General features: G+C 39.6%; 2 protein-coding genes and 2 long non-coding RNA genes across 11 annotated transcripts in view; 2 read left to right on the top strand and 2 right to left on the bottom strand.

Annotated features, from left to right (window-relative positions):
- Positions 1-699: 699 nt before the first annotated feature.
- mapk10 (mitogen-activated protein kinase 10) lies at positions 700-17,708 on the bottom strand. Of its 3 annotated transcripts, none has more exons than XM_061292670.1 (14): positions 17,577-17,708; positions 12,665-12,736; positions 12,309-12,478; positions 10,348-10,477; positions 10,075-10,133; positions 9,442-9,580; positions 9,190-9,355; positions 8,555-8,626; positions 7,105-7,287; positions 5,832-5,956; positions 5,486-5,512; positions 4,837-4,900; positions 4,218-4,295; positions 700-3,079 (listed from the first exon to the last, which is right to left on the bottom strand). In XM_061292670.1, exons 1-14 carry the CDS (start codon positions 17,577-17,579, stop codon positions 2,937-2,939), a joined length of 1,431 nt encoding a protein of 476 aa, XP_061148654.1. In that variant the 5' UTR covers positions 17,580-17,708; the 3' UTR covers positions 700-2,936. The 3 variants fall into 3 exon arrangements, with proteins under 3 accessions (XP_061148654.1, XP_061148655.1, XP_061148656.1); XM_061292671.1 differs by lacking the exon at positions 8,555-8,626 and adding an exon at positions 7,500-7,571 and having other exon boundaries at positions 12,648-12,736; positions 17,577-17,591; XM_061292672.1 differs by having other exon boundaries at positions 2,941-3,084.
- On the top strand, positions 6,299-8,141 carry LOC133163091 (uncharacterized). Its single transcript, XR_009716317.1, has 3 exons — positions 6,299-6,377; positions 7,132-7,303; positions 8,084-8,141. It is a non-coding gene; the product is annotated as an uncharacterized LOC133163091 (long non-coding RNA).
- A 1,972-nt stretch (positions 17,709-19,680) lies between the features above and the next one.
- ptpn13 (protein tyrosine phosphatase non-receptor type 13) overlaps positions 19,681-27,145 on the top strand; it is a 28,124-nt gene continuing 20,659 nt past the window's right edge. For 4 of the 6 annotated variants that reach the window (XM_061292483.1, XM_061292476.1, XM_061292478.1 and 1 more), the window contains exon 1: positions 24,662-24,781. In XM_061292483.1, the coding sequence (XP_061148467.1) occupies positions 24,667-24,781 (115 nt within the window). In that variant the 5' untranslated portion in view covers positions 24,662-24,666. Of the gene's footprint in view, positions 20,047-24,277; positions 24,397-24,661; positions 24,782-27,145 lie in introns of those variants that run through there. The other 2 variants (XM_061292479.1, XM_061292480.1) reach the window with 2 other exon arrangements.
- Positions 22,165-23,992, bottom strand: LOC133162996 (uncharacterized). Its single transcript, XR_009716310.1, has 2 exons — positions 23,914-23,992; positions 22,165-22,243 (listed from the first exon to the last, which is right to left on the bottom strand). It is a non-coding gene; the product is annotated as an uncharacterized LOC133162996 (long non-coding RNA).

Here is a 27,145-nt window from a genome sequence, read left to right as displayed (position 1 = left end):
TCACGTGATCTCACCGGGCTGTACATGGGCCGCAAGCCGTAGGTTCCACACCCCTGATCTCTTTGCTTTCATTCTACATTTCAGTGTGACTAAATAAACATGTCAACTTTTTTTTGACAGACACATGCACGCACGCACACATACAAGTGACATCTCATTGTCATTCCTAATGAAAGAAAAATCAACACAGGATTTATAGAAAGTTGCGTTTTCTATTCCGATTATGTTGACTTGCTGGTTTATTTCTCTCACACACACTAACACACGCACACACACACACCCCAATCATACTAATGATTTGCTTCTACGTTTACATTCAGTGCCGACAAGCCAGCAAGGACCCAAAATGTCATCTTGTATGTACATTTTGTGCGCTGTTGTTGCCCAAAAAGATTTCAATATAAAGTCAATGACATAAAAAATTAACATATCATTTTTTTAATGAATAAATGTGAATTCATTAGAAATTTGTGTTTACATTTTAAATGTAATTGGAAATTCTGACTGGTCACGTTTTATTTTGCGTTATTAATTTATAATTGTCTTTGTGTGGAATACATTTTTAAAATATGACTTATTTTTAATCATGTGTAAAGTTTTTACTGCATATTATTATATTCACATCATTTTTTCAATTTATTATTTCAATGACTTTATATATTTTTTCCCTTTTGCCCCCCCCCCCCCCCCCCCAAAAAAAACTACAACATTGATTAGTTTTGACAAGGTGACATTTTTACATTCGGGGTGGGGGATGTTCCATAAAATGGAAAGACACAGTGTTAAGTGTGTAATAGTTTTAAAATATCCCATAATGTGCAACAACAAAAATGACCCTCAGAGAAATGTGGGTGTTATAATGGTAAGTGTCACCCTGTTTAAAAAGAGTCGCCACGACCGACCGGGCCCTGAACTCAACACCGAGCTGTAATGTAGCTTATTCTGTAGACAGCACCCTCTAGCAGGCCTTTTGAGGTACTGCAGGTTTACGTCACTGGACTTTCTAAAAAGAAGTTGGTAAGTGTATGACCATTTTACTTAATTTATCTTGATTAAAACAGCGGATATCGAACGTTCTAAAATAAAAATTGGGAAGAGGGGTTGTTGAGCCATGCCATGAGGTGAGCGATGAAGAACAGAAATGTTTTTACCAGCTGTTAAATCAAACTTCATTCCTCACGTTTCTACTAAGTGTTTGCTAGTTTTAAGGCAAAATACGTCATGTGTTGCTGTGCAATGTAAAACACTATAGTCGAACTCTTTGCCACCACCAAAAGGCACTCGCCATTAACCTTTCAAGAAACGTGTTCTCAGGGATATCATGCTGTTTAATAGTCTTGGGCCAATATTACATCTATTTTTTTTTTTTTAGCAATACGATAACGAACATTGATTATTACAGAGCAGAAAAGGCGTCGTAATAGTTTTTATGTAGAGCAAGCTGCCTCCTGGTTCATGGGGTTGCTAATCGGCTAGCAATGGCGCCACTCATTAGTGACACTTGACTGGTTACCAGGAGGAAATATTGAGGTCTTCCACGTTATCAATTACAGGTAAGACAAAATATCGACATATATTTCATTGTTGTTCTTCAAGGTACCGTATCAATTAGGGAATGAACACTATATTTCTCACCGTGTCAATTAGAAGTGGGACAAAATGTCGCTACGCTAATATTGTTATCTTTCACGAATTGTTGTTTTAGTAAATATCGTCATATTTCCTGTATCCACATCCAAATGTAGTTTTAGTTTTACATAACATTAGTGCTTTGAAAAGGGCACTAACTACTGTAAAGCTATTGACATTCTAAGATTATTTGCACAGTAAATAACATGAAACGTGAGAATCAAAGCACTGCTGTGGCAGTTATCACTGCTCACCTTTTACTCCAATAAATGACATGCAATGTGGTGATGGGCTCTTTTGGTGGAAATTGACTCACATCATCGAGCAGGCTCAAATGAAAGGAACTTTACAGCAAAAGCACTCTTGAACAGCAATGTTAGCCCCAATTGTCCACATCAGACCTCCAATAACATCTGTTATTGTGTTAGTGGATGTGAGACAGCCGGATTAAGCATTTTTGCAAATGTGGATTGAAATCATGCACAAGTGCAGCAACTGGCAGGAGCAATTCAGGTTACAAGGTGCATCAATAGTCTAAAATAATTAAAAAAGAAAAAAAAATCATACACTCAAAAAGTGTCATTTTATGTTAATTAAATTACATTTGTTTTAAATGTTTTATTTTACTTCATTTTATTACTCTTAATCATTTTTGTCACCTGTTATAAACCCCAGTTATTTAATTGTTGGATTTTTACTCATTTGTTTTATAAGAGTAATAAAATAAAGTAAAATACAAATTTAAAAAAATGGTGACATTTTACCAAAATAAAAGAAATTAAGAAGCTTCCAGCATACTGGCCGTTAGTCCCACTCCATGTGTCCTTCGGCTGTACACAATTACATTATTTACATGACATGGTGTGTTTATAAACACGAAACACACATTTTAAGGGTTGTTTTCGATAAAACGACAGCAGGGAGGTCACATGATGAGTCCAAAGACAGGAGCGTATAAATGCTGTTTGGGGCCATTTGAAGGGGGGCGGGGCAGCCAGCCAGTGTGATGCTTTTACGTTTAAAGGAGATGCAAGTCAAAGCTGCTTTTTGTATGCAATATACGTGGGCTAATATAAGCAAAGCAACTATAGGATCATCCACATAAGAGTATAACTTTAAATACCGCTGTTGTTGTTTTTTTGTTTAGCATGACAACGCGCAGGCTTGCTCATCTCTTTTTGATTGTTTCACATTTTCCCAATTTTCCGTTTGTTTTTCGATAGCGCCCCCGAACCCTCTCCTTCCTTCTTCTTCTTCTGCCCTCCTCAGCGGCGGAAGAAGGCGGGGTTGCGCAGGCAGGCGGCTAGTCACCTGCAGCACCCCAACGGTCCCGCCGAGGTCTCCAGGCTGCTGTCGGTGTCTGAGGCCAGGGTCTGGTCGGTGGACATGGACGAGATGTCGTTGATGGACGAGGACGGAGGGAGGCTCTCGCTGCTGTTCACGGCTGCACCTGCGCTGAGGGAAGCAACGGCGGCGCCGCGGTTATAACGTACCAGAGGGCCTTCGCTGGCGCTGGAAACAATCGTGCCACACAGATAAGGGAAAAAAGCACGGGACCCAAAACAAGGTGATTGGACGAGAAAACATCACAGTGTGGTTATTGAGACTTGGGTCCAATGGGTTACATGGAGAAAACTAATAGCCAATAGCAAAGAATTGACCCCACTCTAAAAATAGTGGTATCTTGGCATAGTAAAATATTGCTGTTGTAAGCCAGCTTGTCTGTAAAATTCATTTAAGAGATCCAATGCACAGATTAGGTCATTAACCTGATACATGAATTCAGCAGTCAAATGTTTTTATCCATTTCAGGAGGTAGCCGTTTTGCCACATGGTGTCGAAAGAAAATCACATTACAATGTCCAAGGTAACAATCACGGCTCACGTGTTTTCTGTGTGGTCATGTGATGTTGGCAATCATTTAAGAAAATGCACTTAGTAACACATTTCCAAATGCTTGTATTTACTTTGTGTTTTAACTTTTTTGTGCCTGCATGGAAACACTAATTATTTACAGACGCAGTAAATATGAGATACATTTACAAACTTTGTGTCTCTAGTGTTTATAAGAAAAAGCTAATGTATACTGTTTTGGAAAAACATCCACTTTGTTTTTTGTTTACGATCTAAGTATCCACAAATGTGCTAAGCCTAGCAGATTTAAAAGACATTCATGTTAAAACACGTTTTCAAATGTTCACATTTTTAGCATTTATATATAAGTGGAATGTATTTCCAAAATGTCGATTTTGGGGACCTTAGTGAGTTCTTTGTGTTTTAGCCACTTTAGGCCTTTTCTGTGTTTACATTGTTCGGCTCTTGTTGCTAGGCAGAGTTCATGGTCAATCATAACTTCCCCCAGAAATGAATGAAAAGTCTGGCCTGCACCCAATGTTTCCCAAGAACCCAAATCACCATATATTATATGTGAACATCATATTTTGTTGCGTAGCATTTCATTTAGCACTTGGAAAGAGTAAAGAGGAAACAGGCGGACAAGACAATGGGGTGTGTGAATATCAGAGGGTCCAGTAAGGTTGTATATAAAATTGACTTACAGAGCGATTAGGCTTATGCACTGAGAGTACCTGAAGGTGAAGGCTGTCCCTTCACTACGCCATTCTTCGTTCTCTCCTCAAAATTCATCACTTCTTTATAAATCAACTCTGTGGAATACAAGGAGAAATAAAAAAATAAAACTACTACAAAAATATTCCAATCCAAATTTATCCCTGCCCAAATTATTTGTAACAATACAGTGCTTTTCTGGGTACTCAAAGGCACATAAATAAAAACCAAAATGTGAAAGATACTGTACATAATTTTGGGAGAATAAATAAATATATTAGAATATATTATAATATAGCATTTATATTAAAATAATGAAAATAATAAACAGAGGACCTAGAAATGAGCCTTGTGGGATCCCGCCATTAATCATTTATATTTGGTGATTTTTTTTTCTTTAAGAACTAAAAGATACAAATGTTATAAAATATTTTTTGAATTGACATACAAAATGTGTACAGAAAATATGAAAGGTAAGTTGTTTGCAAAGTGCTGTGCATGAATGGTTAAATGGCTCAAGATGTTCATAAAATAAAGTAAAAGAGAGCAATATAAGAAAAAGGAATGATAACAATAGTAAATAAATACTCATGATTAAAAGATTATCCGTAATTGGTTGAGTGGTTGAATGTGTCTGACCTTTCCACTCATCAATGGAGTGTTCTCTCTCATCAAGCTGCTTGTCGTAGATTTGAGGCGGAGGCTGGTAAAAAGAAAGTACGGCATCGTTAATCATACTGTGTCATTAGCTGCTTGTTAACAATGCTTATTTAATGCAATGTCTGTTATACAAAAACGCTAGAGCTCAGTTTCTATGTTGACGTTGTTTGCAAAACACACATTTTATGGAGGAAGGAAATAAATACAATTTTATAATACATTTTTGGGGTCAAAATAGGATTTTGTTTTCTTGCTTTTTCTTTAGTGTGTTTTTTCAAATCAGTTCATTACATGATTCTTCAATACTTGCATACATTATAAACAAACAGAGACAAAACAATCAATTAAACCCCCCCTTTTTTTTTTTCTTAACATGTAAAAGATGCACACAGAAACATGCCGGGAAGCAAATACATATACAACCTTATGGATCTACTGTTTTATTTGGAAAGAAGGCGGCAATATAAAGAGGCTCCCTCCATATAAAAATACAAACAAAGAATTCCCGCCCATTTCTGCCACAAAATATATTTCTAGTCACGTCCGAGGGTCACTTTTGACATCCAATCAGCATATTTTGTCAGGAGAAGGGAGGGAGAGTTTTGCAGAAGCGATGGTGGTCATTTACCATGGATATTTGGATGAGATCTCTGGCCTTCATCAGCATGAGGTGACATTAGAGAAGGGGGGAAACAGCAGAACAGGTGTTGAATAAGGCCACTCATATAAAGATATATACAGTCAGTTAACATCAGACGCGAGTGCATATATTTCAGTCATATATTTGAAAAGGAAAAAAATCAGCCCAATTATTTTTTGGGGCTATTTCCCGATCTCGCTGTCACCTCACACGAATGAGGCTGATATTACACAATACTTGACCCACCCTCCAAAAAAATTGTTTTACCTCGAGAAAGAAAAAAAAAAACGCTTTTTGGATGGGCGATGAAAGGGTCTACTCGAGGCCTACTCACCGCTTCCACCTCAGCTGGATCGTACCACACATTGATGTACGGATGCTGCAAAGCTTCATCCACTGATATCCGCTTGGCAGGGTCGATGATCAGCATCTTGGACAGCAGGTCTCTGGCTTGGCTTGCTGTAAGAAAAGAATCAAAATGAATGCGAGGAGAATTTTTAAACACGTGTACCGTGACCTCTAAACACCGCCGCCATGCTACCCTTCCACGAAATGACAAAAACTCCTATCTCATATACATGGTTCAAATTTCATAGCAAATCATCCAAATGGCCCTGAAATGGCTTCAGATCAAAATGGCTGACTTCCTGTACCTTTTTTTATGGCAAGTCATCAAACTTTACCACCATTGGCTGCCTACACATGATGACACAAAAATGACTTTCAAATGTCCATTTGAGGTCAAAATACTTTCATTTATGGCAGACAAAGCACCCTTCATTTATGACTCTGATCTTCCCTAGAAATAACTACGCTACCAGAAGGACAAGCTGCAAGTGTAGGAGTTTCCTCCCACTGCTGCCTCTGCATGGAGCTGACGGTAAATCTGTAAAATGATGCCTCTTGTTGCTCTCTAGTTCATTTCTCCGTCCATCTGTCCATCTCTCCAACCATCAATCCAGGCATCCCGCTTCAGTCGCGGGGAAACTCGCGCCCACTTTCTCTTTGGAGTCTCACACGCTTCCTGTCTGTGTCATTGATCTCCCCCCATCTAGATTGATAAATATTTTAGAAGGCGGCAGCTTCAATGTCACACCAGAGGCATTTTGGCATTTAACATTTTTGTGACATAAGAAAATGTCAGGCTGGTACCTTCACTTATTTGTTTTTAGAAATGCGCTTTTTTTTTTTTAGGGCTTAAATTGCAAGTAAAATTTTGAGCTAGCAAACGTCACAAGCAGATAAAGTGAACTATTCTTCAAAAAAGAGGCCAAGTGTTTGCCTCAAGCTTTTTATTTCCACTCCCAGTTGAAGATTACTATCAAATTAAATATAAAACAAAGAGAATTACACGCCTATTTAAGGATGCCACATTGCCTTACATAATTCTGCTATCTTAACCCTAACATACAATGCAGAAAGCCATAGACAGGCTAATTAATCTGGCATTGATGTGTTGATGTATTTCATTAGCTTAGTTTCTTAAAAATAATTTTTGCAGGCTTTATTGATTATACAGTATGATCAAAATGAAGGCTTTCATAAATGTTTCAGCAAAATTATATCTATATTCCATTTTTGTAGGTAAACATTTGCTGTCCTCTCACCTTTCAATTTATTGTGCTCTGAGTCAGCAGGGAAGAGGCAGTCTGGGAAAAGTTTGGGAAAAGTGAGGCCGGCATACTTGGGCCGGTTCTCCACATAGTTCCTCACGGTGGGCTGCAGCTTCTTCATAAACTCCGGCGACGGTGTACCGAGCTGCTCGATCACTTTGTTCCATTGGTCGATGTCTGGTGCGAGATTAAGGTAAACAAACACAAGCATACACACCACGGGAATATTCAAGAACATTTTCAGATCCAAAATAGCTGTTGATGTTCCAGAGCTCGTAATTATGCCGTCACGGTGAGAATGTCAATGTCGTCCACACTAAGTGCTTGGGTCAACATGTTGAGGTGGCACGTTAGGGGTGGGCGGAAAGTGTTGGATGTCGGAAGGATACGGTCCGTCCCGGGGAAGAGCACTGTGCCTCTAATCACCTCTCCAAAGATGCAGCCCACTGACCACATGTCCACTGGGTTTACGCAAAAACACACACAAACTCGAATTACTGCCTCTGGAAGTTCTGCCTCACAGATCTGAAGGGTTTGAATCTCTGCTGGGGCATTCCCGTATAAAGTTCAGGTTGAAATTCAGCTGAAAGTGCTGAAAACGAGCAGCTACATCGACAACAAACCATAGTTTTTTTCGTAGTTTGCCTCCACCATGTTTATTTTTTGAATTTCCAACTTACCTGTTGATATCTAAAACTTTCATAGTCTTCTAAATCACGCTGCTTTGGTTAAATGACATTTTGTTTGGTTTGTTTACGAGTGGTGCCAGAAAAGGTCCAATCTGTGCAATTGATTGTTAATTAATCATGTCAAACAATTGAGGCAAAATGAAGCGCACTACTTTGTCATTAATCCACAAATTTCTGAAATGCCTCCTAAGCACCATTTGTCATTATTTATTGAAATGTTATGACGTCCATGCTTCCTTCACATGCGCGCTCACACTCACACACTGCTGTGCAATCTCAAACAGCCTTTGGCCATCTTGAGGACGCAATTAAAGCTTCCCCACAGGAGAGGCATCAGTCCAGGTGAGCGCCCGTGTTGAAATATTCATACGGAATACAAAATACTCTGCGACTAACTGATTATTTTTGTCTATGCTGCAGTGTTCATCAGATAGGAAACAAAGCATCGCTTGAGTGTCACTGGGTTAGTTTTCCGCCTCAGAAACATAGAGAGAACATAAGGTGAGTGTTTGAAAATGTATGTGTATGCTACAAAAAATAATTAATTTAGATATATAATATATAAATGTAAAAGAAATAAATACTGTAAATATTTTTTGATTCAATTTCTTCTTACACAAGTAAAAAGTAAAAAAATGAATTAATTTAGATGAATATATAAATGTAAAAAAAAAAGAAAAAAAAGCTGTAAATGTTTTTAAATAAAATTTGTTCTTGCTAAAGTATTACTAAAAACACACTTTAAACAAGGATACAGTCCCGCCCGGGGAAAAGGATTTTGTGGCGCACCATTTCTCCCATAATGCACCCCACCGACCATATGTCCACTGCACGCAACGAGGCGAGGGCAAAAGAGAAAGGGGGAAAAGTAAAAGGTTAGTGTTGACATCCAGGAGAGAAAGCAGTCATTAGAAAGCAGCGGCTAAATTAGAGTGCTAGGTCTCATACTGTAGTGCGAGTGCGTTCGAGAAAAAAAAGCAGAAATGGTAAAGGCGGAGCTTTAGTGGGATTAAAACGTCAAGAAGTGTGCACAGTCGCGACTCCATCAATATGACAACGAGTCATAGTGTTTGCACAGCAAGTTTGTTCTTCAGACTTGATATCGACTACAAGGACAATTCTCCAGTCACAAGGGCTTTGTTTTGTCTCCTACTGTTTTAATGAATATATTAAAGGCGTCTTGCAAACATAGCACTGTGTTAGATTAAGCCATTTGCTGATTAAATCAACTCTATAATACAATTTGGGATAAGATTTATTACCTGTCTACCGACACACGTTTGCTGCAGTCCTGATACATTTCTTTGACATTTTGCACTATTTGCTGAGCTACAATATGGGAATGTAATCGGATTAGCCATTGTTTAATTTCCATAAAAAGTGTGCTCACCGTTTTCTTTGTAACCCATGCCCAAGATAACCTCCGGTGCTCTGTAGTATCTCGTCACCACGTAAGGGGTCATCATGAAACTAGTGCCGGCTGTTCGAGCCAGTCCAAAATCCAAGATCTTGAGAGTGCAGTCTGACTTTACCACTATATTGCTTGGTTTCAAATCCTACATGACGGAATATAAAAAAAAAAAAGTCAGCCTTTTTTTCAGTTCGTGGCCAATGGATTCTGTTGAATTTGAACTTCTCATACCCTGTGAATAATTCCGGCCGAATGAAGATGTTTAATGCCACATAGCATCTGGTAGAGCAGATAGGACATTCTCTCGTGGTCCAGCTCCATCTGGATCACCTGGCACAGGTTTGCGTCCATCAACTCCATCACTAGGTACCTGGGCGACATTCGGGTTTAAACCTTACGACTGCTCAGAGCACATCTAAGTCTTCCATTTAGGAATGTTGTTTTCAATTCATTCAAATCTGTGGGGCTGTTTTGGGTCAACGCATTTTTTTTTTTCCACTTGAAAACTGATCATTTTAAAAATACCTTGTAGTTACATACAAAATGGACTCTACAGTCGTCTATAATTTTATTAATTTCGAGAGAGCAATAGAACCAGAGCGATCGAAAGATAGATAGGAAGGAATCAAATGCCTTATAACATTATCACCCATCTGGCTCAGATTACTTTACACCCACTTTCACTGATGACACAGCGGGCGTTGTCTTCTCACCGTGCCAAGTGCAAAAGCAATAATGAGAAGACGGTGATTAACACCGTCGGTCATGACGTGCCATGTAAAGGGAACAATGCGTCGCCATCCTTCTGTGAAAATCGGCGATGACTTTTCATGGATGTGTGAAGGTGTTGAGTGCTGTACTTACACATCTTGGAACTCTTCTAATGATTTTTGTGGCGTGAAGACATTTAATAAACTGATAATCTGCAAGAGAAAAGAATCGGTGTGTCAAAAACATAATTGGCATTTACAGTACAACAAACAACGTACGTTAACTACAAAATTTTAAAATATAAATGTCGGTTATAAAATGACTTCATTTAATTTTCCCAAGGATTGAATATAGCTTTGTTGTGTTCACTAAATATGAAAAGAAAACATCCTAGGAAAAGAAATAAAAGGTCAGGATGTGACTTACATTTTTGTGATTGACACATTTCATAAGCACCAATTCGCGGTACGCCCTTTTGGCATGCGTCTGGTTCTGGAAAGGTCTGCTCAGCTTCTTGATTGCCACGTTTCTGTCGAGAACAGCGTCATAACCCGCGCTGTTGACAAAAACAAAACATTCAGTGACATTCGATAACAAAATAATGTTTTGAAAATAACAAAGTGTCAGTCATTAAGACAAAACCTATTTTAGAAAAAAGCGAATTTACACTACAAAAATAAAAAAATGTAGTTGTGATAAATTCACGTGTGACTTTGAGGATGACAGATAAGGGATTGGCTGCGTGTATGTTTTTATTTCTTTGCCTGTCTTTGGAGACTGCAGATCCGATCAGAGATGATTTGTTACCATGGTAACAGTGGAGCCTACATGTAAAACACGCACACACACATTGATCCAGAAGGGATTTGAGTGAGGCAGTCATCACTTGGTGAGGCTGAGAGGAAGATGATGGCACGAGAAACTAGAGTGCTTTAAGCCTTCATCCTTTTTCATCCTCACGGAGTCAGAAGGGCGAAGAGATGTTCCGCCCATTGGGTGTGTCACATGTCTCCCCACATTATTTAATGCGTATAAAAGGCATCACGTTAAGAGAACAGAGCTGTGAGCCACTAACGCTCTGAAAAAGTATTCGAGCCACACTAAAATGAAAATGTCAATGTAATAAAAAGTGGTAAACATTGTAATGTAATAGGACTAAAGTTGTATTATTATGAGGAAAATAATACACAATGTGACAAAAAAATTAAATAACAAACACTAACAAAAGATACCGATACCTGGTATCGATACTCACCCATTCCAAGTTTAGTTTTGTGGAGTTATATCACTGGACCATACTTGGCAAACAGACAAATTTGTGAATAGTGAATTGCTAATATGCGGGGCATTACTGAACTAGCATGCTAATGTGCAATTGTGTTAATGAGACTAAATGAGATTACTTCCAAAATGGATCCCGTTTGCTCGCAATAGGCCGCCAGATATCAAAGCAGTTTTCAGGGAGGGCGGGCGATTAGGTTGGCTCGGACGCGCTAATACCGTCGCCGTATGACATCACATGACTTGACGACAGCTGCTGATCTGCCTCCCTGACATGTGTCACTCAAACCTTGTTAAATTGGCCACAAACCCAGCCCCAGATTATTATTTAGCGAGCCGCCCGCAACGGTGTGTGGCCGATTGACGATGCAGGTTTCGTGCTTTCCCCCCCCAAAGCCGAAGCTCAGCAGTTGTGCTTTGAATTACAACGTCCGAGCTCGCTCGGCCGCCTTGCCGTTCGATCCCTCTTGGCTCGTGTATTATTCTAAACACAGCAAGGTTTTAGTGCCATGAATTTAAATGCCCCCTATGCTTCAGCAGTTTATTCAAACTAAAGTACTGTGCTAAAAGCCACGAGAGTTTTTGTTTTAACGACACGTTCCACAGCAGTTAATTTGTACAACAGTAGATGGTAGGATAGATACAATTACCAATATATGTTCAAATGAAACAATAAATTGGAATATTACACAAATAATCTGGGATTCTTCGTTTTCTCATTACCAACATTCAGAATCAGACCGATAGTTTCAACGTCCCACCAAGATGAGTTTGTGTCCATAATTAGCCCCAAAACGAATAGAGAATTATTTTATGCGACTTATTAGCCAAGTACGCCCGGATGGCAGGAACCATTTCCACACTTGAAGTTTAATTAACTGGAAATTTTGCCCATATATGCAGCTTAATTCTCAACTATTGTGAACTGGTTGTGAACCCATCTCTTTATTGTCTTCGATGACTACAATATTCATTTGTATAATAAACTACGGCACTAACTACACCAAAAAGAACCATTAACCGCTAAACGAGACCTCCCAAAAGAAAATCCCATCGTAATAAAAGTGTAAATGAAGATCGTAAAGAGCAAAGCCAAAACGACCTACCAGACAATCCCCTGAGCTCCGGACCCGATGGCCTTTAAATTCTGGTAGCGTTTTAAAACGGTGAAGGTGGAGTCGCCCACTTCCACGCTGTAGAACTGGTTGTCCACTTTGCTTTTGCTCATGTTGTAATGTTTGGCGATATATGACACATCCACTTGTTTTCCAAAACCCTGCGACACACACCACAAAATGCAATTTTATGTTCGTGACAGCAACACAATAAAAAGCATACAAAGCCGTTTTTTTTCTTTTTCTAATTTCACATCCAAATAAAATTCATCATGTAGATTAGCGGTGTGTAATGGAACAGAGTGAGTACTGTACCTTTTCTTTTTTTACCTGTAAGGGACACACACCTGACAAAAGGCTATCTTCACATCCAGGATCGGTTGGCTGCAGTTGTATAAGAAATGTCTGCTCATAAATACCTGCAAGACAAAATACGGCAAGCAGCAGAATGAACTCGTGTTCTACGTACTGTCCAAAACAGCATTGAGAAATTTTGTTTCGGTTTCAAGTTGGTTGCTCGAGTTTGGGAACTACCAAGTTTGATTTGAGCAAAGGGAATTCAGGTATTTCAGGAAAAGATGACAGTGACCCTCTAATTATGCCATGATTAAAGCTTTGCTAAATCCAAAGGGACCAAGGCAGTCTTAAAAATGTCATGGCACATTAAGATTTTATATTTGTACATTGGCCTGTTTAGATTGACCTTATTTCTTTTTCTTTTCTTTTTATTGCCAGTGGACAAAATAACTGCAGAGACTCTACCTTCTTTCCTACCTTCTGAAAAATTGCCACATCAGAGCTGTAACTGTATTTGGTGTTTTATCTGCTTAGGACTTGATGAGAACAGGTGGATGGAAAAAAAAAATCCAAACACAGATCATGACATCCATTTCATACAACTACTCAAAAGCATTCAAACCAGGCAGCACCTGATATTACCCATCAAGGTGTAAAATTCCAAGGTTGACGTTTTATCATCATTCCGTGCACAGAACAACAAATAGGCAAGAACTGGACGAACGACGGCTCTTACGTAATCTATTAATCTGTGCTACGTTAATCTGCAGCCATCTGTGTGTGTATTTGAGTTATTAAACCTCTCCCAAGGCTCAGTGTTTGCCTTCAAGCAAACTGATGAGGACTGTGTACTCGCTAGATCAACTCTCTGGCCAGATTGGGTCCCAAGTGCTGCTTTGGTTTTATCGAAGACGACACTCGGCGCTGTAGCATCAAGCGGCAATACATCACACTGAGTGCAGTATGACTCGCTGCCAGCGGCTTGAGTTGAGAGCTTTAATAAGCGGGGGGAAAAGTAGCTTGGCTCTCCTTGAGTTGAGGAGCGGGCGATGCCCAGATATTGACTTGAAAATCAAAACGGTGTGGTTTATAAATCGGAGGAAATGATCAAAAATAAACTGCAACTATGAGTTTGAATACGGAGAGAATCGATTGATTGATTGATCTTTAAGTGACATTCCATGCAGTGTGTATGGAGTGTAGTTTGGTGCTTGGTTTTGCATCATCTGTTTTTGTGAGATTTTGCAGTAGGCTTTGTACAAACAAACCCCAAAAATACTCTAATGATGTTTCGAGGTTACGAATGGCGCAATTAGACCAGTAATGATAAAAATTAAAATAAAACACAGTGATTTTTGTTGTTATGTTTTAGGTTAAAAAAACGGTACGCATGTACTAAACTCTGCTTCGGTACGATTTTGCTTAATTTGATTGGGCGCGATTTAATTTACTGGCACTATTTATCTTAAAAGACCATTTTCAGGCCTACCGACCCGATAATTCGATCTTCTCCGACACCGCCAACGTGCTGAGTGTCATCCAAGCAGACTGGCATCAATAATGACCACACCATGCGTCTCCCAGGAAGGACGTCAATAAAAGAGTAGGCTAATGGAGATGTGCACACGGTTTCTGACTCAGCACAGTGCAAGCTAGCAGTATGCACAATGACGACTCAGTAATTGTTGGAGTTGATTTGGAAATGATTAGCCGGCAACGATGTTAATATGAAGATGTCCCAGCCTTCGTACATTGAGTCGTCACACAAATGTCTCCCATCATCCTCTTTTGTCCCTCCCCTCGCTCCCAGGCTCCCAGCCTGGATGCAAACGCCTACATTGCCGTCCTCCCCCCACTCCCTCAACCCAGCCTTCAAAGCTCCATTGTGAGTGCTGGTTTCAGCAGCCTCTCCCGCAGTAACGCAGAAAGCGCAGTAAGGGGAGGGGGTGGAGGAGGCACCCACAGAATGGAAGTCTGGGAAACAAAACAGCACTGACTCATGCATGGGAGTCTCCAATGCTCCCCGGCAGCTTATTGAGTTCAGCGGTGAGCAACCGTTTAACCGTGAAGCCGCCTTACAAACAAACAAAACCAAAATGTTTTCTTTTTTTGCTATTTTAAGCATGATAACAAAGAAGATATTCGTTTGCAAACAAACATGACCAAAACAATTGATGTGGTACAGTTTTTTTTTTTTTTAAAACTGCATTTAGTAGAAATTATTTTCTCTTTATGCCGTTTTGAATTTCATTGAGATCATCCCCCCCCCCTTAAAACCAGGAAATAACCAGATAATCAAACAAAGTGATAGTCAAAGCAAACAAACATTGCAATGTATTTCAGAATGCAATGTCAAAAATAAAAAATCCCGTCAACCAGGAAGTAGCCCGAAACCCTTTGAATGGCCAATCCAATTATTCCCCCCCACTCAATCGGAAAAAAAAGCACATTCAGCTATCTATTTTTCTCTGTTTAACTCCATCATGGCATCCTAGTCTCATATTTTGACTGCTCAGCATAAAAAAAACCCAAAAAAACTAATGACCCTACCACAAGCACGAGTAAGAAAGGAGAAAGCTTTTTTTTTTTAAGATCTGGAATTAATGTGCTGTCTTTAGACTTCGGACTATAAACCATACAGATGTGCTGCAGCTTTAAATCTTGCTCTTTAAGCTGCTATGCACAAGCGAAAAAGCGCCGCATGGTTGCAAGATTCAATCCACGTTTCTACTCATACACTTGTGCAGCCATGTTTATCTGATTGTTAGGAGTAATACCAAAGTAAGACTTAAATATTCGTTGCACCGTAGATAAACAGGGCCCTCCTCAAGCATAGTAAACTTTAATGGAGATTATTATGAAACTGCCCACTATAGAAATACCACCAAATCGATTTAATGAAAAAACTCATTTAGGATTTATACGGCAAAGTCAGAGGTGGAGGGTCTTATCTTCAAATCAGGATAAAGTCTCCCCCATCGTGGAAGTCGATTAGAGAGTGGTACAAATGAGGTCTTTAACGATGCCGGGGTACTGTGGATGCGTGGCTAAATAGAAGCATTTAAAATGGAGTTAATCGGTACTCTTCCCAAAGTACGGAATTTTAAAACGAATATTTAAGGTGTCAAACTTGGTGTCAGATTTATGTTGAAGTGTGTAAGTTGTAATATGAAAAGCTAACTTTTATAGTTTTCCACAACAATATTACTGGTAGCTTTCTGTTGTGCCATCACAAACAAAACCAGTGGTAAAGCCAAAGACAAAGCCAAACAGGACACAATCCTGTCAAGAATTTTAGGCTTTTTTTTTTTTTTCTAGAAAAAGGCTTTCGAATTGTACGAATATATTTTGAAGGTGCGGTATAATGACTGCATCGGCATACCCGTAATTGCTTTACTTATTCCAGTGCCGAGTCTCCATTGGCAAGAATGGGTGCCAATCAATATGATTATGTAAACATTTATGAATTCACTTCACTCGGTTCACCTACACGATTTACTTCTCAAATACCATTGTCACGAAAACGCTTACATAGAATGATCGTAGGATTGGTTTAATGGTTAAGCGTGTTCCCTGCAGCACTTTCACATGAAGCATGAAAGCGCACTCCTGAATTATTCAACAGCACAAGGTCAACGCCACTAAATCTTCTCTCGTGCTGTCTATGGCTCTTTATCTGTGTTTTCTAACATGGAGAATTTGTTGTGACACCTCAAAAACGTCAGACAGACCCACAGCAACAAAATGACAAGTCGGCATCCCCTCAGTAGTAATGCACATGAAGGCACCACTATGATAGGTCGTATCACAATTTGACAGTATGTTATAATTTTGGACGTCAATATCAGATGTCGATATTTGATGTTTCTATATTTCTACTGTACCATAAGAGAAAACGACGCAATATGTTGTGATATCTTTTTCAATATAATTAGTATCATGATACAGCGCTAATAGCACGAATTGATATGTTGATAACTGATGTCATCTGTGTTTCTAACTTTTATTTTTATAGAAAGTCATCTGAAGCAGAAAGCATACAGAAAAAAGTTTTATTTGAGTCATGATGGTGTGTTATATTGTCAGTCCAAATGTGTTGCTGCACTGTTTGTGTTGAGTGCATTGAATAACTGCAACATGGATGCTATTTAGAATTAGCATTAGGCTAGCAAACTGAAAGTCCATGTGGTGACGACACAAAGTGTAATTCTATTTGAGGTTTACTTTGAGAGTGCACTTCAACCAGAAGCGACATAAAAGTAAAGAGATTTATATCATATTGGAAAGTGCAAATGTGCATGAATCGTGGCTACTGGGTGCGTACGAGTCATTTTTTAGGCTTGCATTGCGATACAGTATCTTAGCAAACAACGATACAGTAGAATATTGATATTTATTCATGCACCTTGTTGACATCACTTTATGTGGGATCTGGGACATCCCCCTCCTGTCCTTTTGAGATCCACTAATATTCTGCATAATGTACAAGGTATGCAGCTGACTTGTGTGTGTGTGTGAGAGAGAAACAGTGAGGGGGTGGGTGGAGTGGGGAACAAACTCTGCATGCAGGCCTACACAGAATGGAGCTCCTGTTTTGAAGAGCATCATCCATCCATCCGTCCATCAATCCCTTTATCTTGCGGCCATTTGCATGGCTGCATCAAATATGCAAGACAATTAGCCCTAGAGGAGAAAATGGGATGTTCCGGATTGATTTCTTTGGTGATGTGATGGGATTAAATGGCTTCATGCCATGCGGTAACACATTCCGACGACCTTGTTTTGCCTAGGCAGGGTGGACGGGCTGCATTAAAGCAATCATATGCTGTTGTTGTAAAACAAAAATGAATTGAATTGAGAATGATAATTTTTTTTTTTTTTTTTTTACATAACCTCAAGCAGTAGATATTAAAATATTCCTTTATTAGTCCCACACGGGGAAATCGTAACGGTCCTACTTACCATTCCGTGCCAGCTGATAACGAACCAAGTCCAGTTCAAAACATCCTGACGGGAAGCGTTGCGGTTATCATGGCTGCAGGATCCCGAAAACGGGAGATGGAAACTACTTAAAATATATATATATGTATATGAAAATTGAATGCAATGATTGAGGAAAAAACAAAAAGCAAAAATCAAGACGCAAAGATTAGCTGATGCTGATTCACTCTTCCCCGGCTCACCGACACCTTGCAACCATTGTGCTGCAAGATGCTGGCTGTACCATTGTGCACCGGGAGGGTAGGGAAGGAGGGAGAGGGGGGGATGAATAAAGGGAGGGAGGGTTGGAGGTAGAGGGGAGTGGTTGCCATGGCAACGGGAGAGGAGCTCATGTGACGTCAAAGCCGAGCAGTGCAAGAGGGAGGCAGGGAGACCGACTGGTGCCGTCCAATTACAACGAGCAGTCAGTCTACTTGTCCGTCTGTTCACCTCATAGCGTGTTTGTCAGTTTGATATGCAAATGAATCAATATTAAATAGAAAATACCCAATTTACATATATGGTTCCAAATCATCATGCAAATGTTGTATGATCAAAAAAGCTATTTTAAGTAAAAACATCTTAACCAGTCAGGTTACATTTTAACATAGGACCTTGTATTTAATAACAGCTTCTCAATTCTTGCATCCATTGAACATTGTCTGCTTCAATTTCTTTCCAGGATGTCCGAATAACCTTCCAGAGCCGCCGTTTGGAACTGCCTCCTGCTCTCATTAACCTTTTACTTGAGGATGCTTCAAAGCTTCTCAATCTTGAGGACTCCTAAACGAGATGATGTACTTGCTGCATGAATCGTCTTCATTAAAAGTGTGCGCTGTATTAGCTACAGTCTGGATGTGGACTTCTCTGCTGTGAGGTAAGCTGCTTATGAAAAGTAATAAAAGCAGTGCTCGCTTCATGTTCGTTGCGCCCAAATGCTGCGTTGATGTGCCATCTAGGCTATGGGAATACTTTAAAACTTTATAGAGTTTCACAAGGTGTTCCATAAGGAGAGGAGGACCAAAATGGCATCTAAAATTCTTTCTTACCAGGTGACATATTTCAAAGGTGGCAAAAATGATCCCCAGGGAATTTTGAAACGCTCTACAGCTGGACTGTGAATGACTGAGCTGTCTTTAACCTGCTCGGTGCCCATCATTTCCGTCAGGCGGCGATGCTCTTTCAAGTGCAAATTTTCCCAAACCTTGATATGAGACACTCCTGTCGGGCTTCATTGGCACACATTTTCAACACTTATAACAAATGCATTTATGTATATGGCTAGTATGTTGCCAAGCAAAATAATCACTGGGATTTATCCTAGTACTGGACATTGTGTGTGTGTGTGTGGGGCAGAGGGCAGGTGGCAAGCTAAGTGGACGTCTGGGCCTCAGGGATGGAAAGGGATAATCCAGTTTTCAATTACATTAACTAACTCATGCGTCACTTTGATTTATATTTTTCAAAGAAGTGTGTACAATTTGCTTCAATACAAAATATGATGGATTTGCACCAGGGTTTAATTCACACTTGATGGGTCAATCCATTTATTTATTTTTTGCAAGCCATTGAAAAAGTTTTCCTTAATGTGTCTGCTTAATGCTGCTTTTAAACCTAATTGGCGTTTTCCTTCTTTTGACATTATTTTTGTCCAAAATTAAATGCATGTCACGTTGGACCAAACTTAATAAACATGACACAAGGACTGCACACATTAATCTTTATTATGGAAAAGAGGAAATAATTATTGGCTGGCGTAATGAGCTCTACCGATCTCTAGATGGCGACAGGCGTCAGCATTACGCGTGCGTTGGTAGTTGGGCACAAACGAGGAAGGAAGTATTTCGCTTTCAATCGTTTCCTGATTGCCTGGCTAAGATCCTTTGAAATAGAAGCAATAAAAACGGAATTAATCGATTGTAAAAATACAGTCAAAAATAAAACATTGTAAAAAATGTCAAACTCGTGAGTTGGTCATGTTTAATGTGACAGTTTTTCTGTGTGTTTGTGTCGCCATGGTAACGCGAACCGGGAGGGCCAATGGAAGAACTCGGTAGAAGTGTCTGGTTACTGCCGGTCAGCCCACGCGAACTGGGCGAAAGGAGGGGTTAGTTAGTCCGATCGCTTCCCCCAGCAGTTATGGTAACTTGGACGGCAGTGAGCGAGTGACGCGCGGTGGTTCAACTCCATAACACGCGTCTCGTTGAAAGTTTGTTACCGAGAAGGTGCCTTTGAGGAACCGGGAGCGCAACTTTTTACGGGATATCCCTATCTGTCTAACCGAGGAGAGCAACCTGTCGCCGGCTTGCCTGCCTGCTCTTTCCCCTCCCCAAGATGTTGCTTTGTGGATGGGATGGCGTCTCGTCCTGTTCGTCTGCGCACGTCTTGTAGCTCCCCCGGAGAATCAAATTGAACCCCCGGCGTGTCTCTTTTGTAGCGCTTCTGTTCATCGGTGAGTTTCATTTTCAAGTATTTTTTTTTCCTCCCCGAAACGCGACCTTCAAACTTTTTTTCCCTTTAAGCGCATTGCTAGCTGCTTTCTTGCTAAAGGAGGTACGAGCCCATCTAGTACATTTTAGACTTAAATATTAACAATTTAATTTGAATCGAAACGTGACAGCAAGGTATTTTTGGTCAAATAATCAGTAAGGTGGTGTTTGCAAGGAGTGAAGCACAAAACATGAAAATAATTTACTTTATGGCTGCTTTGCTTATTGAGGGGGAAAGTAAGGATGGAAAATTAAATGGAAAAATTCCGACAATTACAATCTGCGGCTTTTGGGGGAAGAACGAGGTTTCCAAATATTCTCTTCCTCCATCATTAGCATTCAATTGGTACAATTGCCTAGGTCAAAGTTCACGAGTGTTTGGAATAGTTGTCCAGGCTAAGGGATGCAATTGATGGACGTTCCTGACTTGAGTGCTCAAACGGTGAAGGTTGGATATTTGGGGGGGATTTTGGGGTAAATAAATTTGAAAGAAACCAATGTGATCTGATCTTTATCTGCATTTGCATCGGCAGAAACCTGGTATCAGATTTTTATCCTCATTTAAAAAGATTCAGATCCAAAGATATCATATTGCACATTTTTTCCCCCCTCATTCATGTTTTCATTTGTCATTCTCTTCATTTTTCTTTATTTCTTCTATTGCCATTTCACATATATCATTTGTACTACTTGAAAGCAAAGCGGGTAATTGTGTCACTGGAACCAAGCAGGTAAGCTGTCATGAATGTGAACCAGCTTGTGGGCTTTCCTTTTTTATTTCTGAGTCACCACTTCTTGCGTCTCTTTTTTTTTTTTTTTTTTCCCCTTTAAATTCCCGCTACTGTTTTCTCCACAAGAGCCCTGACCTCACAAGACACAGCTGTGATTACTCTTAGCGACAGAAAATGAAGTGTAGAAAGGACTGCTTTATCCACCAGGGCAGCCATTCTTGAAATCCCCTCACATGTTTATGAAAACAGTCCTTGCATCATCTTTTGGAAGCCTGCGTCGTCATCGTGTGTTCTGCATCCGAAGTTCCGCTACATTTTGTTCCAAAGTCACTCTCGGAAAAGCGGCTCACTCACTCTCAGTTTGTTCTTGTTTTCCTGGCTCGAATTGCTTTCATGAAGAGTTTCACCTCAGCAAATGTCTTTGCCAGCCAAGACCACACTTCTGACATTTGAAGGATATGAACACATTTCCGTTCCAGTTTGATGCGTTAAGAATCGTTCTTTGCGGAATTTGGTGTTGCTTTCTGGTAACGTTACAAATGAACGACAGAAAAAAAATCTTTTAGTTACGTAAACTGGAATATTTGTTTTTGTGATCCTTGTCACAGGCCGGAAGGTGGGAGGAAAGGAAAAACTTTATGGGGTAAAAGGCCCTATCACGTTTCCAGGATTAGTTTCTTTGAAATCCTTGTGACCGTGGTCAAGCATCTGAAAGCAGTGGACTCGAGACTAGTTAATAAACAATCTGATCATAATAATGCCATTTTTTAGACTCTATTTTGAAAACTGCTTGGCTGCCTTAATTTCCAATTAGTCAATTGAGACATATTGGACTAGTTGCAACGCTGCAACATGAATAGACGCTCTTAATTTATTCGCAACTTTTCCAAGGGATGAAAGACGTAATTGTCTAATGTGTTTTCTTGTTTGTCTCCATCTAGAAAATGCAATTAAATGCCAAGTATGTACAAGCCAGCCTCTTCTTGACAAGAACATAGCAATAGAGAGCAAAAGTTGGCACCAAAAAAAAGCATAGCAGAAATCCCCAAAGTGGGTCAGCAGACTGATTAGAGGTTGGGATAACTATGAAACAGCCTCCCTTTCTCTGAATCCTGCTTGGGAGAAAAAAAAGAGTTAATGAGTATGGCCGCAATAGGCCTGCCATGTTTATGCAGGAATGCAGGTTATCCATTCTCTTGCGCAAGCCAGAAGAGAAAGCCAGCGAGAGGCGAGCGGGTTCCTCACTATCTCACTCATTAGCCGTGAGAATGGCAAGCGCTGTTGTGAAGACTTGATTGTTTGGCAGCTCTTGTTGTTTCAACACGGTGGAATGTTTTTATCCGCAGCCGGGCCGCAGTGCAGGCCGGCTCGACTCTCATTGGACCGCGGCCCTGCTCGTGATTGAAGGGGGGCTCTGGAAACAGGCGCCCTAAATAGCATCGGGCCTTCATTACCACTGGGTTAATGCTATGTTTTCTTTACCCTCCTAAAAGTTAGAGCTGGACTAGTTTTACGGTTGGTAAGCTGGTAAGGCTCGTAAAAATGTTTCGCATACCGGCCAACGATAGATAGATAGATAGATAGATAGATAGATAGATAGATAGATAGATAGATAGATAGATAGATAGATAGATAGTAGAGATGCACCGATCCGATATCTGGATCGGATATCGGTCCCGATATCAACAAAATAGATGGATCGGGTATCGGAAAATACAGCCGATCTGTGAGCCGATACTTTCCTTAATCTATTGGGACGCGGGCTACGTCATACGCTAGCAGCACGTGTGCCGCATGCCACGAGAGTTTTCTAAACAAACGCAAACATGGAGCGAACGTTCTCTTCTCTTCCCCGGGTTGCTAAGCGGACGTCAAACCCTGCGCGTTCGCTTCTCTTCGGGTTGCTAATGGGACGTCAAAGGCTGCGCGTTCGCTTCTCTCCCGAATGGGGGGGGGGGGGGGGGGATTTGCTGCGGGCCAATAAAAACTGGACCGTTAGTTTGGACACCCCTAATTTAGAGCAAAGAACTGTGTAGTCTGCCTGATGCCATTGCCTTTGGTCTTTTCTGTTCCACATGTAGAGTTATGTAGCTTCTTAAATAAAATCGGAATTATTATTTCAGTGAGTTCAATTATTAAATTGAACTCACTGAAATACAACGACCTAGTCGACTTTAAAACCATCCAACTCATGTACAAAATAAAAAATAATCAATTACCAAACAGTATCCAGAGGTTGTTTGAGTGGAGGGAAAGTACCCATTATTTAAGAGGAACACGTATGTTTAAAAGAGATTTGGTGAGAACAAACTTAAAGTTACATTGTATAACAGTTAGAGGTGTGGAACTATGGAACACCAGCAGTGACGAATTAAAGAACTGTAGTACCTTACCTAAGTTTAAAAAAATGTATAAGGACAAAATATTGACGGGATACCGTAACATGCTGTGAAGTTGTTTAAGTTGCTTTGTATTTTAATGAGAAAATATATGGTATATATATGTATGTATATGTGTATATATGTGTATATATATGTATGTGTATATATATATATATATATGTATGTGTGTATGTATGTATATATATATGTATATATATATATGTATGTTTTTTTTTTCTTTCTTTAATATATTGACTATGGACAAATTCTTGACAGAATTAAATAGAAACATGTAGTTACATGGGGTAGCTTAGGCTTCCTTCTACTCCCTTTTTGAACAAATATGATTTTACGATAAAGGAAAATTATGATGCAATATCTTTTTTCTTTTATATTCTATTGTATTATGGAGTTATCATTTTTCTGTATTTTTATTTTTTTCTTGTATTTCTTTAATGTTCGAAATAAACGTTTAAAAAAAAAAAAATCAACCATAATATCGGATCGGTATCGGGTATCGACCGATACGCAAAGCCACGGCATCGGTATCGGTATCGGAACTGAAAAAGTCGGATCGGTGCATCTCTAATAGATAGATAACAAAAATGTATAAACATTGTATATATATAAATAAAGATGCAGTAATTGGAAATATAGTACATTTTTCACAATCAATCTTAGATGTTGTAGCATACACTTAAACACGTCAAGAACTTACCGTAAATCACGACGTTCATAAAGTTGTAAAATTTGATAAAAAGCCCTGAGGACATTCGTTTGATACATGCCAGTCGGAGTCAAAGCTTGTTGTGTCACGCACGCTTGAAGGTATTGTTGTAAGCCAATGATCCTAACTGCTTGATTACATTGACTGCTTGATTTGTTTATTGCTTGTAAATCACCAGAGATTTTTGAAATCACCGTCGGAATTATATTTAAGGACACATAAAGACAGCTCTGATTAAAATTTGTTGTTGGACAGTATTATTTTTGTCGTTATTATCAAAGTAGTTTGATTCATTTTATAATCTGACTTATTGATTAATTGGTTCACTTCTGGACTTTCTTTTTTTTTTTCTGAGGTCTCGCGATTTTCTGATTCAAGATTTCCTGCAGTCTGGTGAGATTTGTTGAGGTCTCCCAAGGTTTGCTGAGATTTCAGAGGCTTGCTGATGTCTTGGGAGATTGTGTGGATTCCATGGTGATTTGTTAAAGCAATATTATCCGTGTCTGGCGTGACATTATGTGCGATTGTGGTTTAATCTGTGACTTTAGAGGCGTCCTTTTTTATTTTTTATTTTTTTATAAATGATCTAACATCTGCTTGCGGTCATTCTATTTCCAGCACTTTTAATAAGACTGCCACTGGCACAATAGCAATTGCTTCATTTCTTCCTTCCGTACTATACCACAAAGCTGAAGGGGGGGGGAAATAAAATAACCATGCTGTTTTTTTACTGCTGTAGAGAAGATGCACGTGTCCCTGGCAGAAGCCTTGGAGGTCCGAGGAGGTCCGCTCCAGGAGGAGGAGGTCTGGGCGGTGCTGAGCCAGAGCGCTGAAAGCCTCCAGGAGCTTTTTCACAAAGGTATGAACGTTGTAAATTCAAGACAGGAGAGACGCTTTTTCTTCTTTTTTTTTACTGCATATCTCAATCTTCATACTCTAACTTCCGTTGAGCCGCAGTTCTAACTTCTCTATTTGTTGAGTTCCCTGCGGTCCATAAAACTGTCGACCGCACAATTTTTGGCTTCATTCTCTTATCTGGCTTGAGTCGTATTTTCCGTTTTTCGCTGTTCTCTTACCTGCTTTGTTTGCGCTTGTCGAAAAAAAAAGCCGTTGCATGCTCGTCAGGATAATTACAGATTGCCAAGAATAAGCTAAAAGTGCAACCCTCCCTATGGAGCCTGTTAGTCACACTTATTTTCACCATAAATATTGTAATTACATTACTGTGAAAACTTGCAATCCGGTCTTGGTTGACCTCCAAACAGATTTGTAATTTAATTACAATTTACCCATTCAAGCACAAACATTTATCAAATTGCTTCCATTATACTAAGACGTAAATTTAATAGGACAGCTAGTAAACTAAAATGGATGCTGCCCGACAGGATTGGACCAAAACAATTTTTTAGTCCGCAGACTGTGCAGGATATGAGTCAGCGGGCACCACAGGGCTCTCCTCTCTCTGTTGATGTTTAAAAAAAGAAAAAAAGAAATCTCAAGGCGGTGCTGCCCGGTATGAAACTCTGCCGCACCTGATTATGTTGGCACACTTGGCCTGGTTTTGATGAGTCCGCAAAGATTCAGTTTGATCAGCGTCTGCCCTTAACCAGCCTGACTTTCTTTCCCCTCCGGATTTTCAGTATAATACAGCACAGTACTCAGCTGGCTGCTTTCCGCTGAGTACCGTGTAGTTTTTGCTCGTTTTATCAGCAAGGCCTGTTTTACGCTGAGGTAGTGTTTTTACGTCAAGAGGACCGCGCTCACATTTTTTACTTCCGCGATAACGTTGTGGTTGTTTCCAGGACCGGATTGCCCTTCAGGGATGCAATTTGAAATGACTATTGGAATTAATGTTAATAAATATGTTCATTCATTCATTATTTAAGTGTAAATAAAAACTCATAACTAAATGAAATTAAAAAATCAGATCAGAAGTGTTACAAAAGATTAAGGAATCAGGGAATTGATGTATGAAATCATTTTACACACATTTTTTTTATTTATTTTTTTATCTTAATCTGTAAAACCTTAAGGTTTAAAAAAAAAAAATCTGTTATATGTCCATCCATTTCCTAAACTACTTAACAGCTGACTTTGGGTGAGGGCAGGCTACACCCTGGACTGATGTAGACCAAAAAAATAAAAATAAAATCACTGTCATCCACATTTTAGTGTTTTCAGTTAACCTACAAAACATGTTTTTGGAATGTGAGAGGAAAACACAAGTACCTTGAGCAAACTTGAAGAACAGGGAATGTGCTATTCTCTGTTACAGTAATAGAGCTAAAATAGTACAAGGCATTTGAAACGCCAATTTAATTCATTTACTACCATTGACGAAAATAAACGTCAAGCATCCTTTTGTACTGGGCTGGCAGTGACTAAGATAAAATACCAGTGCATTATTTATACTAGCTAGAAAAGCAGGTACTTTGATGAAATGCAATTCTGCTACTCGTGGGCATTTTGCTTTGTGAGAGCAAATGCGTCGCATATATTGACATCGTTAGATTGTCTACCTACTGTTTTCGCACAATGCGCTGATTGTCCCGTTTTACTGCCACTTGGAGTCAACAGAAACTGATGCCCACTCAAGCGTACGTGCGCTGTATGTGCACTTGGATCCAAGAATAGGTCTTCAACAATCAGTTATGAAAAAACAAGCTACTTATATAGTGACATAAATAACATAGCACATTCAGCTCCCTAATTAGATTGTATTTATTTTTTTATTTTAGTATTATTAGTATTAATGTGTGAGTTAATTCCGAGATCGGGTTCCGTTTGGGCATGACTCATCTTGTTGAACAATGGCCGCTATTTTTATTTCCTTGTATGTAAACCACAGCACTGTTACAATGTTTATACAAAAAGGATTTTCTTGTACTAGTCGACCTTAATCTGTTTTGTGCTGGTAGTTGAACTTTATGTGACCATTTGTGATGCTCTTGTGTGCTTTCATTTTTGGGATGTGTTATGTTTTTGCGGTTTCGCTGCACAACTTTGCGTTCAGCGCTTGGACAGGACCTTCTGTCAAACGACATGACAACATTGAAACATTTAGTACGAGATAAAACTGCTTGTCAGATGGCCTCTTATCACAATGACAGAGTGCATTGTTTTAGGAGGACAAGCTGCAGTCTTTTCTTTTTTTTTTTTTTTTCTCTTCCACCCGAAAGAACGATCGCTCTAGCTCTGAACAGGAAACATCTATTTACATAGC

This window comes from Syngnathus typhle, linkage group LG12, assembly GCF_033458585.1.
Source record: "Syngnathus typhle isolate RoL2023-S1 ecotype Sweden linkage group LG12, RoL_Styp_1.0, whole genome shotgun sequence".
Classification (NCBI taxonomy): Eukaryota; Metazoa; Chordata; class Actinopteri; order Syngnathiformes; family Syngnathidae; genus Syngnathus; species Syngnathus typhle.
Note: the sequence above shows the minus strand (reverse complement) of the source record. Positions and strands in the feature narration are given on the sequence as shown.